The sequence below is a fragment of the Bos taurus genome, chromosome 19 (genome assembly GCF_002263795.3).
Source record: "Bos taurus isolate L1 Dominette 01449 registration number 42190680 breed Hereford chromosome 19, ARS-UCD2.0, whole genome shotgun sequence".
NCBI classification, from domain to species: Eukaryota; Metazoa; Chordata; class Mammalia; order Artiodactyla; family Bovidae; genus Bos; species Bos taurus.
In genome coordinates this window covers 40352145-40365894 of record NC_037346.1, presented here as the reverse complement: position 1 = coordinate 40365894, position 13750 = coordinate 40352145, and the positions used below count along the sequence as shown (strand labels likewise).

General features: G+C 46.3%; 1 protein-coding gene across 8 annotated transcripts in view; it reads left to right on the top strand.

The window, feature by feature from the left end:
- Window positions 1-13750, top strand: part of MED24 (mediator complex subunit 24) — a 44190-nt gene that overhangs the window by 12462 nt on the left and 17978 nt on the right. For 3 of the 8 annotated variants that reach the window (XR_009491600.1, XM_003587428.6, XM_005220774.5), the window contains exons 1-3: window positions 7795-7841; window positions 8258-8446; window positions 8534-8616. Coding sequence is in view for 7 of the 8 variants with exons in the window: in XM_003587428.6 (XP_003587476.2) it covers window positions 8317-8446; window positions 8534-8616 (213 nt within the window). In the remaining variant the exon portion in view is untranslated. Of the gene's footprint in view, window positions 1-7794; window positions 7842-8040; window positions 8090-8236; window positions 8447-8533; window positions 8617-13750 lie in introns of those variants that run through there. The other 5 variants (XM_059878343.1, XM_059878346.1, XM_059878345.1 and 2 more) reach the window with 3 other exon arrangements.

The following is a 13750-nucleotide window of genomic DNA, read 5'->3' as shown; positions in this document are numbered from 1 at the left end:
CAGGCGGCTCCGGCAGGAGTGGTGCTTGGTGACATATTTTGGAAGAGATGTCATTTAAAACATAGCCTTCGCTTGCTGCAAGAATTGGGGGGTTGGGGGGTGGCACCACGAGGATGGAGAAGGGCACATCGGCGAGCCGAGCCGCCTGCACTTTAGAAGTCCGGGAGAAAGTCTAAACACCAAACCGCAGACGGTTTAGAGTTTGTTTTGAGTTCGGGTCCCTTTTCTGCCAGTAACTCACTGTATGACCTTGAGCAAATCACCACCTCTCTAGGTAACAAGCTTCCTCAACCTTAGAATTCGAGGATTGAGCACGTGACCCCTGGGGTCCTCTTAAATTAAACCATCCTGTGTTTTTAATCCTTTTGGGGGTATGCTTCCCCATTATCTCCCTTGCAGGCTCATTTTTAACATCATTACCTGCCTGATCCACTGCCTCCCCTTTCAAATGTCACCCTCCTCCAATGTAGGCTTTTTCTATTCACTGCCACCAGTCATTTCCTCGACAATCTGGTGCTCTTTCTGAGCTGGGGAGGGGGCGAGGCTTGCCCTACCCCCCTTAACTCTCAGCTTCAGGACAGTGGGTTTTCCTTCCACTTTTGCCCCTCCCCATCCAAATGTACAGGGCCAGTCCAGAGAGAAGGGTGGGCTGCGAAAAAATAGATCCCCTTCCCCAAAGGAGAGGTCTCCATCATGCCAGCCCCACCTCTCATGCGCGCGCACGCACACACACACACACACACACACACACACACCTGCATTCGTGGACATAAAACCAACCCGGTGACGCCAGAGCCCCTTTCATCTCGAGATCTCCCAGCAGCAGGCAGGACTCTAATTACCCCAGCACCCCCTCTGGCCCCGCCGGTTCCCCCGCTGTCATTAGCCCAGTTTTACCAGCGGGGGCCCTAGCCTTCCCACGGCTCCCAGGGCGGGGCCCTGTCTCCACCGTCTGCTCTTGGATAGGTGTGTGTGTGTGTGTGTGTGTGTGTGGAGAGCTGGTGTGTGTGTGTGTGTGTGTGTGTGTGTGTGTGTGAAGGAGAACTATTCTACCAAGAGCCCAGTTTGTACTAGGCAGAATCACTTGCCAAATGTGGGGTTCTGACCAACAGCCTATGGGAGTTGGGCTGCCCTCGCTTTTCTTAGTCTCAGCCACCTGCATCCTGGCTCTGTTGCAGCCACTTCTTTTACAGGGGGTCTTGGCATTTGCAATGCATGGATGAGGGGAGGATAATTCTCTTGGGACCTCCCTGGAATCACAGGGATGAGAAGGGCAGTTAGGGAGAAACCCTTGGGATGCAGAGTGGAGTGCTGGTGATGAGGGGTTTTCAGATGGGGGAAGGGAAATGGCAGCGGGGAGCTAGAGCTGCAGCCTGCAGAGTCAGCATGCAGTCAGTGAACCTGTGGGTTCTGCCTGGGCTCATGGTGGACATGCAACAGCTGCAGTGTGGGGCAGGAAGCTGATCGTTCAGGGTCAAGGCAGCGTGCAGTGGGAGGAGCACCGAGGGTGGCTGTCTGCCAATCGATGCCACCTCAGTGATGGGATTTGGCTGATATGGTGGGGCGGGGGGCAGGGCTGTGCTGTGCAGTGCCCAGGGTGCAGGCTGTGCCATGTGTGGAAACAGCCCTTTGGGACTGGGTTGCCCAGGGAGCTGGGAGATAATCTCAGTGCATAAGACACATTTATGAGATGAGCTACTGTATCTTCTGCCTCCATCAGCCAGAACCAGAGGCGGTGAAGAGGTCTAACGACAGTCAGGATTAGGGCAGGGTGATGGAGTCCAGAGCGGGAAGGTGCAAGCACTATGGTTTTCCTCTTCCCTCCATTCTGGCTTCCCCACCACATCTCTCTAATGAAAGGTCCTAAAGTTATTGGATGAGGGAGACTTTATGAAATCCTAAACCCAGAGCCATAGATAATGAAGTGCCTCCTGATCTATCTGTTTTTCCCCAGGGCCTGAGCAGGCACTTTGAATTCAAAGAGGAAAGTCTACCCGTCCTACCTTCTCCTTACCTCTCTCACTTTCCTTCACTCCCGACATGGGCTGGTAACAGACCTGGACAAGGGCAAAGTGAAGGGCACACTGCCTCCAAAGCAGGCATCCTGCCAGATGCCAGGATCCAGCCCTAGTCTAGGCTCACAGACCCTGGCCCTGGGTCGCGTCATTCCCCTTCCCACCCCTCACCCCGCCTACCCCCATTTCTCAAGGCTTCTAGCTCATCTCAGAGTCATTTCGTCCCCAGCGCGTTCCCTCCTTGTCACAAAATCCTTATCCAGGCTGCTCCTCCCATCCCTGCCACCTCTTCAGGGCTGAGTCCAAGGGGAGAGCAGAAGGGTGGGGCTCAAGTGAGGATGGATAGAGACCCTGCAGGGATGTGTCTGACGGCCCCCTCCCTCTTAGACTTTGGTTGCCAAGGAGGCAGCAAGAACAGCCTGTTCTCTGGGCTCCCATTGGAACAGCTATGCCCAGGCCTCTCCCTCTCTTTCTTCCATTCCTTCTCTCCCTCCCAGACTGTTGCTAGGAAGCACCCCAGGACTGATCAAGGGTCTCACCCCTAGAAACCTGGGGATCCAGATAGCTTTCTAAAGAGCTTCTCCCAAATCCTGGAAGCCAAGACCCCACCCAGCATTCTCCACTCCTTCCAAGAATCCACAAACAGTTTGGGGGAACGGGGACAAGGCCCCCGTCAGCCTGCCCTGGAATGAACGAGCCCCTCAGTGGCCTGGGCATAAGTAATTCCCCTTCCCATCTCCCTTTGACCTCCTGGGCCCTGGGTGATGTCAGCAAGTGATGAGGTGTCCAATAGACACCCCCTGACTCCGCAGATACAGCCCCACTTATTGGGGAGTTCTGGAAAGAATAAACTGAGGTATCACCAACTAAGAGAACATAAAACCTAGGTATTTCTTTCTCTTACTGATTTTTTAATCAAGAAAAGATAGTGGAAAAGGAGGAGACAAAAGGAGGTCAGTTTATGCGATTTGGGGATCGGCGGCTGGCAGAGATGAGAGACTGAGAAATTAGCAAACAGTTGCCCAACTAAGAGTAAAGTGACCACTTATTGCTCCCTATCAATCACCTTTGTCCCATCAGATGCCCTGTTTATGGGTCACAAAAAAGAGAGCCAGGGAGGGGACTCGGGCCTGGCTGAGCCTTGCTTTGGGATCTGAGGGTAAAAGTAGAAAAAGAAGCTGACACCTTCTCCAGGTTATCTTTCAGAGCTTCTTCTACTTTTGTTCATTCATTTGACACTTTCTTTTTGAACATTTAATACCTGTCAGGTATCAGATCCCCTAAAGGTTTCCAGCTTCTGGTCTCAGAAGGTTCCCACCTGGAACCCCTTCATCCTGCTTTGCCAGGAGAAGAGGTGGGGGGCAGTCTCCTTTACCTGCCACACCACAGCCCTCCCCCTCCAGTTAAAGGAGAGATGGCACAGGCAGCTGTGGAGGTCAAGAGGACAGAGTGGCTCTCAGAGCCAGAAGGGAGGAGCAGTGGCCTGTCCAGGGTTCAGGATCATGGCACTCTCTTCTCCTCCTTGCTGGAGGGTGTGGAGAGAGAAGGCATCCTTCAGGTGTTAGAGAGGAAACCATTCTGAGATTCAGAGTTGTTCAGATTCAGAGTGGTTCAAAGGTTCAGATTCTGCCTTTCGCTGTCCTGGCTGGCCTCTTTCTGGACCTCTCCTGGGGCCAGTGGGAAGATAGAGGCGGAACTGGGGGGGATCCAGGAGCTGTCCCTGAGGGGGGGACCACCTTGCAGTCTTCTCCATCCTCCCCTTCCCCAGATAGACAGAGTGGAGAGCTGAATGTGGGGACGGGTAAGGGGAGGGAACTGGTTTGGAGCCAGCTGTGTACAGAGTGTGGAGTGTGTGGGAACGACTTGCTTTCTTTCCCATCCACCTGCTGCCAATTAACTCCCCATAGTGGGGGGACCCAGGCAAGCGTCCAAAGGAAAATGTTCTTCCCTATAGAGAGAAGGGATGATGACACCCTTTGTGCCTTGCGTGCTTACCAAGTATTTCAGTTTCTCGGTTTAGACTTGCCACTTTTCTCTACACTTCTTTTCAGCCTAGATGAGGAGTGTTCCCATCCCCTTGGGTACCCAAACCCCGATTCCTCATAGCATTTTACACCACCGCAAGTCCCCACTCCAACCTAGTTCCTTTTCAGCTACTCCTTCAGTGTTGCCATGTCACTCTGCCTGGCTGGCTTTATTTGTTTGTTTTTATTCATTTTTAATTTGAGGTGCCGGGTCTTAGTTTCAGCACATGGATCTTTACTTGCAGCGTGTGGGAGCTTTAGCTGGGGCATGCAAACTCTTAGTTGTGGCATGTGGGATCTAGTTTCCTGATTAGGGGTCAAATCCAGGCTCCCTGCATTGGGAGCACAGAGTCTTAGCCACTGGACCACCAGGGAAGTTCTACCTAGCTGGCTGGCTTTTACCTGCCCCTCTTCTCCAGCCAGTCCCCTTCCCCAGCCAGCAAAATGAAGAGCTTGGACCTTGGGGCTAAGAGGGTGGAAGTGAGAGCTCAGCTTCTATCAGTGCTGAGAGAGAAGAAACAGACAGCCCAGGAAAGTGGAGTAAGGAAGAGGGATATTTGAGAGGGATTGTGTGTGGGGAGGGTTTCCTTCTACTCCCAAAGAGGATGCTGGCATCTCTTCTCTCACCCACTGGAGGATTATCATGGAATCCCAGTCTTGCGGAGGGCAAGTCAGAGAGCCTGCAGGGCCCTAGAAGCTCTTCTGATTTGGAGGAAAGAGGTGGGGTATGGAGAGGCAGTCTCTGAAACTGACACACTAGAGAGGACAAAGTAGCAAAACTGCAAATAGCCCTTACCCAGAACTAAGGGAATTCTTGTAGTAAATTCTTTGGCAGTCCAGTGGTTAGGACTCCATGTTTTCATTGCTGAGGGCCCAGGTTCAATCCCTGGTCAAGGAATTAAGATCTTGCAAACTGTGCGGCACAGCCAAAATAAAAAAAATTAAAAAATAAAAGGGTGTCCTTCTAAATCCTTAAAAGTCCAGTCCTTGGGGAAACCCTGCCAAACCAAGATAAAGAGCTGCTGGTGAGAGGTGGGGGACAGGGAAGGCAGATGGTCTCATGACAAAAGCCGCCTCTCTGCCACTGTAAAGTGGGGGAGGAGGCACCCCTCCCCAGAGGTCTGCTAGCTTCCTCCCAGAAGGGGATGGTCTGAGTTCAGAATGCCACTCTCCTCAGGGCCCAAACATTCTCCACTCCCATGGGGACCAAGTCAGAAGCAGTCACAAGGTTGACAGCTTTTCTCTGAGAGGACAGTTTGGGCTCTGTGGGATGGGAGTGGAGCTGCAGGATGCATGGATGTGTCTAGGTGGGAAGCCCTAAGCTGCAGTGACAGCAAAGGAATAAGAGGAGGGAGGCGGGCGAAGGTAGAGTTGGGGGCCTGGGAGAAGCAGGGAATCCAGGTACATGAGAGACTGCTGAGAAACAAGGTCTGTAGCCGGCTTCAATGTGTGTGGCTGAGGGGATTTTGGAGGTCAAGTGTGAGAAGTCTGGGTTCTCCCTCCTTCCTGCTTTGGAAGCTTTGGCTACACATATTTGGCAGCTGTTTTGTATAAACATTATTCCCCAGTGGTGTCGCTTGGGCAGGCACTAAAGGGAGCAGAATGGAGGGGGTTGTGGGTGGGTTATGGGGAAGGAAGAAGCTGAAGGCAGTCATGACCTTAGAGGGATGTGATCTGGGTTTCCTCCAGCTGCACTCCCCTCTTCAGAACAGGAGTTCTGGTCTCCCTGTTTAGACTATGCTCCAGACACCCACGATTCTGTCATTCTTTGCCCCAAGAGCTGCAGGTTTGCTTCCAGAGCCTGAGGGGTCTGCTCTTCCAGATTCATCCCTCTGAGAACTGAGTCTGACACTTAAAGGGTGACCAAAGAATGGTGATTGGGAAATATAGATGGAGCTTGGATTCATGGATGGGGATCTGAGGCTCCTTGTGATGTGGGATGCAGGGCTGAAAATAGGGCTGGCAGGACACTGTCTTGTTCTGGTTGTAAATGTAGTTCTGGTTGTAAATGTTAGTGGCGATCTGTCCACAGGGCAGGACAGGGATGAGGCCTGTGTGTGGAGAGGCCCAGCTGTTGGAGTCAGAGGTGGGTAGCATTTACTTTTGGCTTCTCACTGGGGAAGGGGGGCGGGGTTGGAGAAAGGCTAATACTCCAAACACTGGACATAATTATTTATAACGTGGTTCAATAGGTTAAAGCAAGACATCATGTTTTTAAAGTAATTAATTAATGTTTGGCTGTGCTGGATCTTGGTTTCTGAGCATAGGCGTTCTCTAGTTCAGATGACTGGAGGGTTACTCTCTAGTTGTGGTCTGTGGGCTTCTCACTTCGGTGGCTTCTCTTGTTGCTGAGTGTGGGCTCTAGGGCCTTCAGGCTTCAATGGTTGTGGCTCTTGGTCTCTAGAGCCTGGGCTCAGCATTTGTGACCCATGGGCTTAGTTGCTCCTCGGCGGGTGGAATCTTCCCAGATCAGGGCTAGAACCGTGCCCTCTGCATTGGCAGGCAGATTCTTAACCACTGGACCACCAGGGAAGTCTAATCATACTGCTTTTAATAAACATTTTTTAAAAAAAGAATTTTAGTTTTAGATTTATAGGAAAAAAACTGAAGATAGAGAGGATTCCTATATACCTCACTGTCAATCCCTACCCCTTTAACCTTTTACTTAGTATGGTAGGTGTTACAATTAATGACTGCTATGCTATGCTAAGTCACTTCAGTCGTTTCCGACTCTGTGCGACGCCATAGACGGCAGCCCACCAGGCTCCCCTGTCCCTGGGATTCTCCAGGCAAGAACACTGGAGTGGGCTGCCATTTCCTTCTCCAATGCATGAAAGTGAAAAGTGAAAGTGAAGTTGCTCAGTCATGTCCGACTCTTAGCTACCCCATGGATTGAAGCCTAACAGGCTCCTCCATCCATGGGATTTTCCAAGCAAGAGGTACTGGAGTGGGGTGCCATTGCCTTCTCTGAATTAATAACTGACATTGATACATTATTATTAACTGACATTGATACATTATTATTAGCTGAAGTCCGTGCTTTATTCAGATTGTTTAGTTTTCATCTAAGGTTCTTCTGTTTAAGGATCACATCCAGGATAGCAAGTTACATTTAGTCATCATGTCTCCTTAGGCCCTCTTGATTGTGACAGGTTCCTAGACTTTTCTTATCTTCGATTTCCTAAACCTCAGTTTCCTCCTTACGTCTCCCTTAGTCAAGCAGTTGGCTGGGCCAGAGATTCCCAGAGAACTGCCAGATTTTAGGGTGAAGGGCTGGGTGAGGTGTGTTCAACTGACAGAGACTCAGTGTCGCTTTGGAATATAGTTGTGGAAAGGAGAAGAACTCTGGGAAATCCGGGGGTTTCGGAGGGGAAAAAAAAGCCAGGAAAGAGAAAACCTATGGATGAACGTATGCCACACCCGTGTTGTGCCTACTAACTAGCGGGCAATGAAAGGGTGTCAGAATTTGATTTAAATGCTAGGTCCACAGTGATGTCACTGGAAGAAACTTAATTGCGGTAGGCCTTTTGAGAGCCTTTCCCCCTAAGCTTCCTGAGTCTCCGAGATCCTCAGCTCCTACTCGGCTTTCCCTCAAGGAGAGAAACAATGCGGGCTGACTAGCTTCTCGTAGCTTCCGAGCTAGCTGAGTCCAAGGAACTGCAATTCCCAGAAGACATAGTGGTGTGACCGGTGTCTCGCTGCCTTCCTATTGGTTCATGTTTGTTACTGTCAGCCAATAGAAAGCTAGCTCTTTTATAAGTGCCAAAATGGCGACACCTAGGATCTAGAACTAGATTGTCCGGTAGGCTTAAATTTGGGGAGGTGATGGATGGAAAGGAAATAGGGAATTATAGTTTCAGGGTTGGGGAGGGTGGAGGAAGTGGGGGGAGAAATTTGGATTTGGGGTAGTAGTGGCTGAGGGACGCAGCCAGAGCTAAGGGCATATTTAGGCAACCGGAACTGGCTTAACCCCTTACTGCCCATTTATTCTTTGTATTAAGCACCTTTGACACTCTTCTTACTGCGCTTGTTTAAAGAAGAATGGTTCAGGTGGGAATAACCTAATAGGATCCCTGTTTGCCCCTTGCCCCTTTTTTTCCTTTCTAGTTATACTTCCCTTGAATCTTCCTATATCGACTCCATTCCATCTAAGTCTGCGCTCCATCCCCCATCGCCCCGCCCGATTCTTTTCCTCAGAATCCCTTTCCCTTTCTCTAGCTTGATTTCTCCAACCTCAAGGCTGACTGCTACCGGCCCGGTCTCCTCAGAGTGAAATCATGAAGGTGGTGAACCTGAAGCAAGCCATTTTGCAAGCTTGGAAGGAGCGATGGAGTGACTACCAGTGGGCAGTCAACATGAAGAAATTCTTTCCCAAAGGAGCCACCTGGGACATTCTCAACCTAGCAGGTCTTAAGTGAAGTAGGAAGGAAGGATGGGAGGGCTAAACCCAGAAATGTTGTAACACTGAGGCTTCGTTTGTTATTCTCCTTGCAGAAGCACTACTGGAGCAGGCCATGATTGGACCTTCCCCCAATCCTCTCATCCTGTCTTACCTGAAGTATGCCATTAGTTCCCAGGTAAACTCTTCTATCTATTCCAGACAAGGTTTGAAGGTGAAAGGCTTGGAATACAGTTGTCAGCTCAAATTTTTAGGTGAATTTGTTTGAACACATCATTTCCCTGAGCCTCAGTTTTCTTGTGAAAATAATAATACTCCAGTGGTTATGATGAATATTACATTAATTTGCTCTATCAATAAATACTCACATATGCCCTGGGGATTTAGCTATGAACAAGGTCTAATTCCAGCGCACAGGTATTTTGTGAGTAATATAGGTATGTGAATAAGCAGTCAATCATAAGATGGGATTATGATATAGGACAGAGTACTATGGGAGTACATGGGAGGGATACCTAATCCCAGGTTGAGCAACCAGGGAAGAAGTGATGTTTAAACCAAGACTTGAGTGTTAAATGGGAATTAGCCAAGGAGATTGATGAGAGTGTACAAAGCAGAGAGAAAAGAATATGCAATGGTTGGGAGACAAACATCACATGATATTTAGGAATTGAAAATAACGTGATATAGCTAGAATAGGGTAGGGCTTCCCTGGTGGCTCAGTGGTGAATAATCTGCCTGCCAAAGCAAGAGACACCGGTTTGATCCCTGGGTCAGGAAGATCCTCTGGAGAAGGAAATGGCAACCCAGTCCAACATTGTTGCCTGGGAAATCCCATGGACAGAGGAGCCTGGGGGCTACCGTCTATGGGGTCCCAAAAGAGTTGGAACACCACTTAGCAACTAAACAATAACAATGGCTAAAGTAGCAGTTTTGGCCTTAGAACATTTTATACTCTTAAAAATTGAGACTCCTGCAGAGCTTTTGTTTATATGTATTATACCTATTTGTATTTACCACTTTAGAAATTAAAAAATTAAAAAAATACTTATGTATTTAAAAGTAACAAGTAAACCCATTGTATGTTAATATACATAAAGTTTTAATGAAAAAGTAACCATATTTTCCAAAACAAAAATGAGTGAGGAAAGTGGCATTGTTTTACATGTTTGCAGATCTCTTTAATTCTAGCTTAATAGATTACAGCTGAATTCTCATAGGTGCTTCTGCATTCAGTTGTTACAGTAGGCTGTTTCAGCTGAAGAAAATCTGGCCTTGCACATCAGATATTTAGCTTGAAAAAGGAAGAATATTTTAATAAGCCTTTCAGATAAATGTGGATATTCTGAAAGGTTTATTAAAATATTCTTCCCTTTTAATTAACCTTGAGTTTTAGTAACTGTGTATACCTGTGTCACTAACATCCAAAATAAGATAGACCATTTCCCTTCTCCCAGAAAGTTTCCTTGTGCCCTTTCTAGTCCATCTTCCTATAACCACTAAATGTTTTCTATTCAGTTCAGTTTAGTTCAGTCACTCAGTCGTGTCCGACTCTTTCTGACCCCATGGACTGCAGCACGCCAGGCCTCCCTGTCCAGCATCAACTCCCCAAGTTTACTCAAACTCATGTCCATTGAGTTGGTGATGCCATCCAACCATCTCATCCTGTGTTGTCCCCTTCTTCTCTCACCTTCAATCTTTCCCAGCATCAGGGTCTTTTCAGATGAGTCAGTTCTTCGCATCAAGTGGCCAAAGTATTGGAGCTTCAGCTTCAGCACCTTTCTCTATACCCACAGATTAATATTGCCTGTATTTGGATTTCATAGAAATGAACTCATATTTAGTATTAACTCTTAATGCTCTGTCTTCTTTTAACATAAATGTTGTTGAGCTTTATGTTATTGTGTATGTCAGTAGTTCATCCTTTTTTAAATTTGCTGAGTAGTATTCCTCAGTTGGCACGTAGTTCTTATGCTTCCTCTTTCCTCTTGACATCAAGTCTCATTTCCATGTTAGCACATATTCATCTACTTTGTTTTTTTTTGGCTGTGCTGGGTCTTCATTGTGGCACGCTGACTTTCTCTAGTTTTGGCTCTCAGGCTTCTCTAATTGCAGAGCACAGGCTCTCGAGCACCGTGACTCAGCAGTTGCAGGCTCTCTAGTTGTGGTTCACAGGCTTAGTTGCCCCTTGGCATATGGGATCTTAGTTCCCCAGCCGGGGATCAAACCTGTGTCTCCTTCATTGGAAGGCAGACTCTTGACCACTGGACCACCACGGAAGTCCCTACCTTTTTTTTTTTTTTTCCTACCTTGTTCTTTTTAACTGCTGTGAACTGTTCCATATATACTTAATTTCAGTTTAGTTCAGTCACTCAGTCATGTCCAACTCTTTGCAGCCCCATGAATCGCAGCACGCCAGGCCTCCCTGTCCATCACCAACTCCTGGAGTTCACTCAAACTCATGTCCATTGAGTCAGTGATGCCATCCAGCCATCTCATCCTCTGTCATCCACTTCTCCTCCTGCCCCCAATCCCTCCCAGCATCAGAGTCTTTTCCAGTGAGTCAACTCTTCACATGAGGTGGCCAAAGTATTGGAGTTTCAGCTTTAGCATAAGTCCTTCCAATGAACACCCAGGACTGATCTCCTTTAGGGTGGACTGGTTGGATCTCCTTGCAGTCCAAGGGACTCTCAAGAGTCTTCTCCAACACCACAGTTCAAACATCAATTCTTCCACGCTCAGCTTTCTTCACAGTCCAACTCTCACTTCCATACATGACCACTGGAAAAACCATAGCCTTGACTAGACGGACCTTTGTTGGCAAAGTAATGTCTCTTCTTTTGAATATGCTGTCTAGGTTGGTCATAACTTTCCTTCCAAGGAGTAAGCATCTTTTAATTTCATGGCTGCAGTCACCATCTGCAGTGATTTTGGAGCCCCAAAAAATAAAGTCTGACACTGTTTCCACTGTTTCCCCATCTATTTCCCATGAAGTGATGGGACCAGATGCCATGATCTTTGTTTTCTGAAATGTTGAGCTTCAAGCCAACTTTTTCACTCTCCTCTTTCACTTTCATCAAGAGGCTTTTTAGTTGCTCTTCACTTTCTGCCATAAGGGTGGTGTCATCTGCATATCTGAGGTCATTGATAATTCTCCTGGCAATCTTGATTCCAGCTTGTGCTTCTTCCAGCCCAACATTTCTCATGATGTACTCTGCATATAAGTTAAATAAACAGGGTGACAATATACAGCCTTGATGTACTCCTTTTCCTATTTGGAAGCAGTCTGTTGTTCCATGTCCACTTCTAACTGTTGCTTCCTGACCTGCATATAGGTTTCCCAAGAGGCAGGTCAGGTGGTGGTGGTTTTAAATTTTTTACCATTGTAATCAGTGTTTCATTGAATGTTCTTATACTTAACCTCTCTGCATATCTGGCACTGTTTCCCTAGAATAGATAAACAGAAATGGAGTTGCTGGTTTGAAGAGTCGCATGTGTTAAATTATAATAGATCCTGCAAATTGCCCTCAAAAGATGATTCTCTCAGTTTACACCTGCTCCCTAGTGCTTGAGAGTATTTCTCCACACCTTTTCCAGTGTTGAATCTTTTAACATTTTTTTTCCAGAGAGACAAAAAATTACAACATATTATAAGATGTATTTCCACAATTGTGATGATGAGTGTATTTTTTCAAATGCTTATTGGCTCTTTGTATATATTCTGTGAATTACTTATGAATTTCGTTTGCCCAGTTTTTTATCATTAGTTTGTTTTCTTTATCTTTTAAGTAACAATTTTGTGTGTGTATGTAAGTGGTAAGTCGCTTTAGTCATATTTGACTCTTTACAACCCCATGAACTGTAGCCCACCAGGCTCCTCGGTCCATGGGATTTCACAGGCAAGAATACTAGAGCAGGTTGCCATTTCCTTCTCCAGGGAACCTTCCTGACCCAGGGTTCAAACCTGCATCTCCTGCTTGGCAGGCAAATTCTTTACCACTGAGAAACCTGGGAAGCCCATAAATCACATACCATACATTTTATGCATTTAAAGTGTACAGTTCACTGATTTTTAGTGTATTTAGAATTGTGCAACCATTACTACAATCAACTCAGACCATTTTATCACCCGAAGAAGAATTCTTACATACTGATTTTTGTGTCTTTTAATGTGTTGTATTTTGTAATTATTGTCTGTTATTTATATTTTAAATTTTCTTTCTATCGGTTTTTAAACTTGTTTTCCTTTCTTAGCATGCAGAATTTTATTTATATTTTTTGCGGGAGTGCAGTGCCACGTGGCTTGCAGGATCTTAGTTCCCCAAACAGGAGTTAAACCCAGGCCCTTGGCAGTGAAAGTGGAGAGTCCTAACCACTGGACCACCGGGGAGTTCCCTAGAATTTTTAAAATGTATTTGTTTTCAGATTTAATTGCCTTTTTTCCTCTATATGACTTTTGTCTTTCATAAGGGCTTCCCTACTCCCAAGGATCAAAATATAATCTTTAATTTCTGCCACGACTTCACTTTGTTTAACCCATTTAGAATTTATTCTGATATGAGAAAGAGATCCAAATTTATTTATTTTTCTGAATAGATAATTAGCTTAACTGCCTTAATTGAATAACCCATTCTTTTTTATATCTTAAATTCTCTAATAGACTAGAGTCTATCTCTTGACATTCTAGTATATTTCATTAACATATTTGTCTTTTCTTGGACTGTTGCTTTACTATTTTAATTACTATACCTTTGAAGCATTTTTGATGCTTGTTAAGCAAGTGTTCCCTTAGTTGTTTTATTTTTCAAAAATTTCTTGGCTGTTTTCAGGCATTTTTCTTTTCCAGTCAGATTTTAGAATCAAGTTAAATTCTTAAAAAAGCCTATTGCATTTTGATTGGAGTTTCCTCGACTTTGTGAATTTGGGGAATTCGTAGGTTAATTTTGGAAAGATCACTCCAGTTGTAGTTTGAAGAATGAGTTGGAGGGAGGTAAGACAGAAGGCAGCGAGACAGTTTAGTGTGGCTTTTTTTTTTTTCTGTAAAGGACCAGATAGTAAATACTTTCAGCTTAGCTGGCCGTATGGTCTCTGTTACCACTGTTCTATCCTTATTGCTCAGAAGCACATACTGGTGACATATAAATAAATGGATGAGGCTGTGCCCTGACATAACTTTATTTACCAAAAAAGGGTGATGAACCGGATTTAGCTTGCAAGCTGTCATTTTCTAGCCCCTGATTTCTGCTGTTGCAGTGATTTAGGTAAAAGATGATACTGGCTTAAACTTGAGAAGTGGCAGCAGAAAAAAAAAA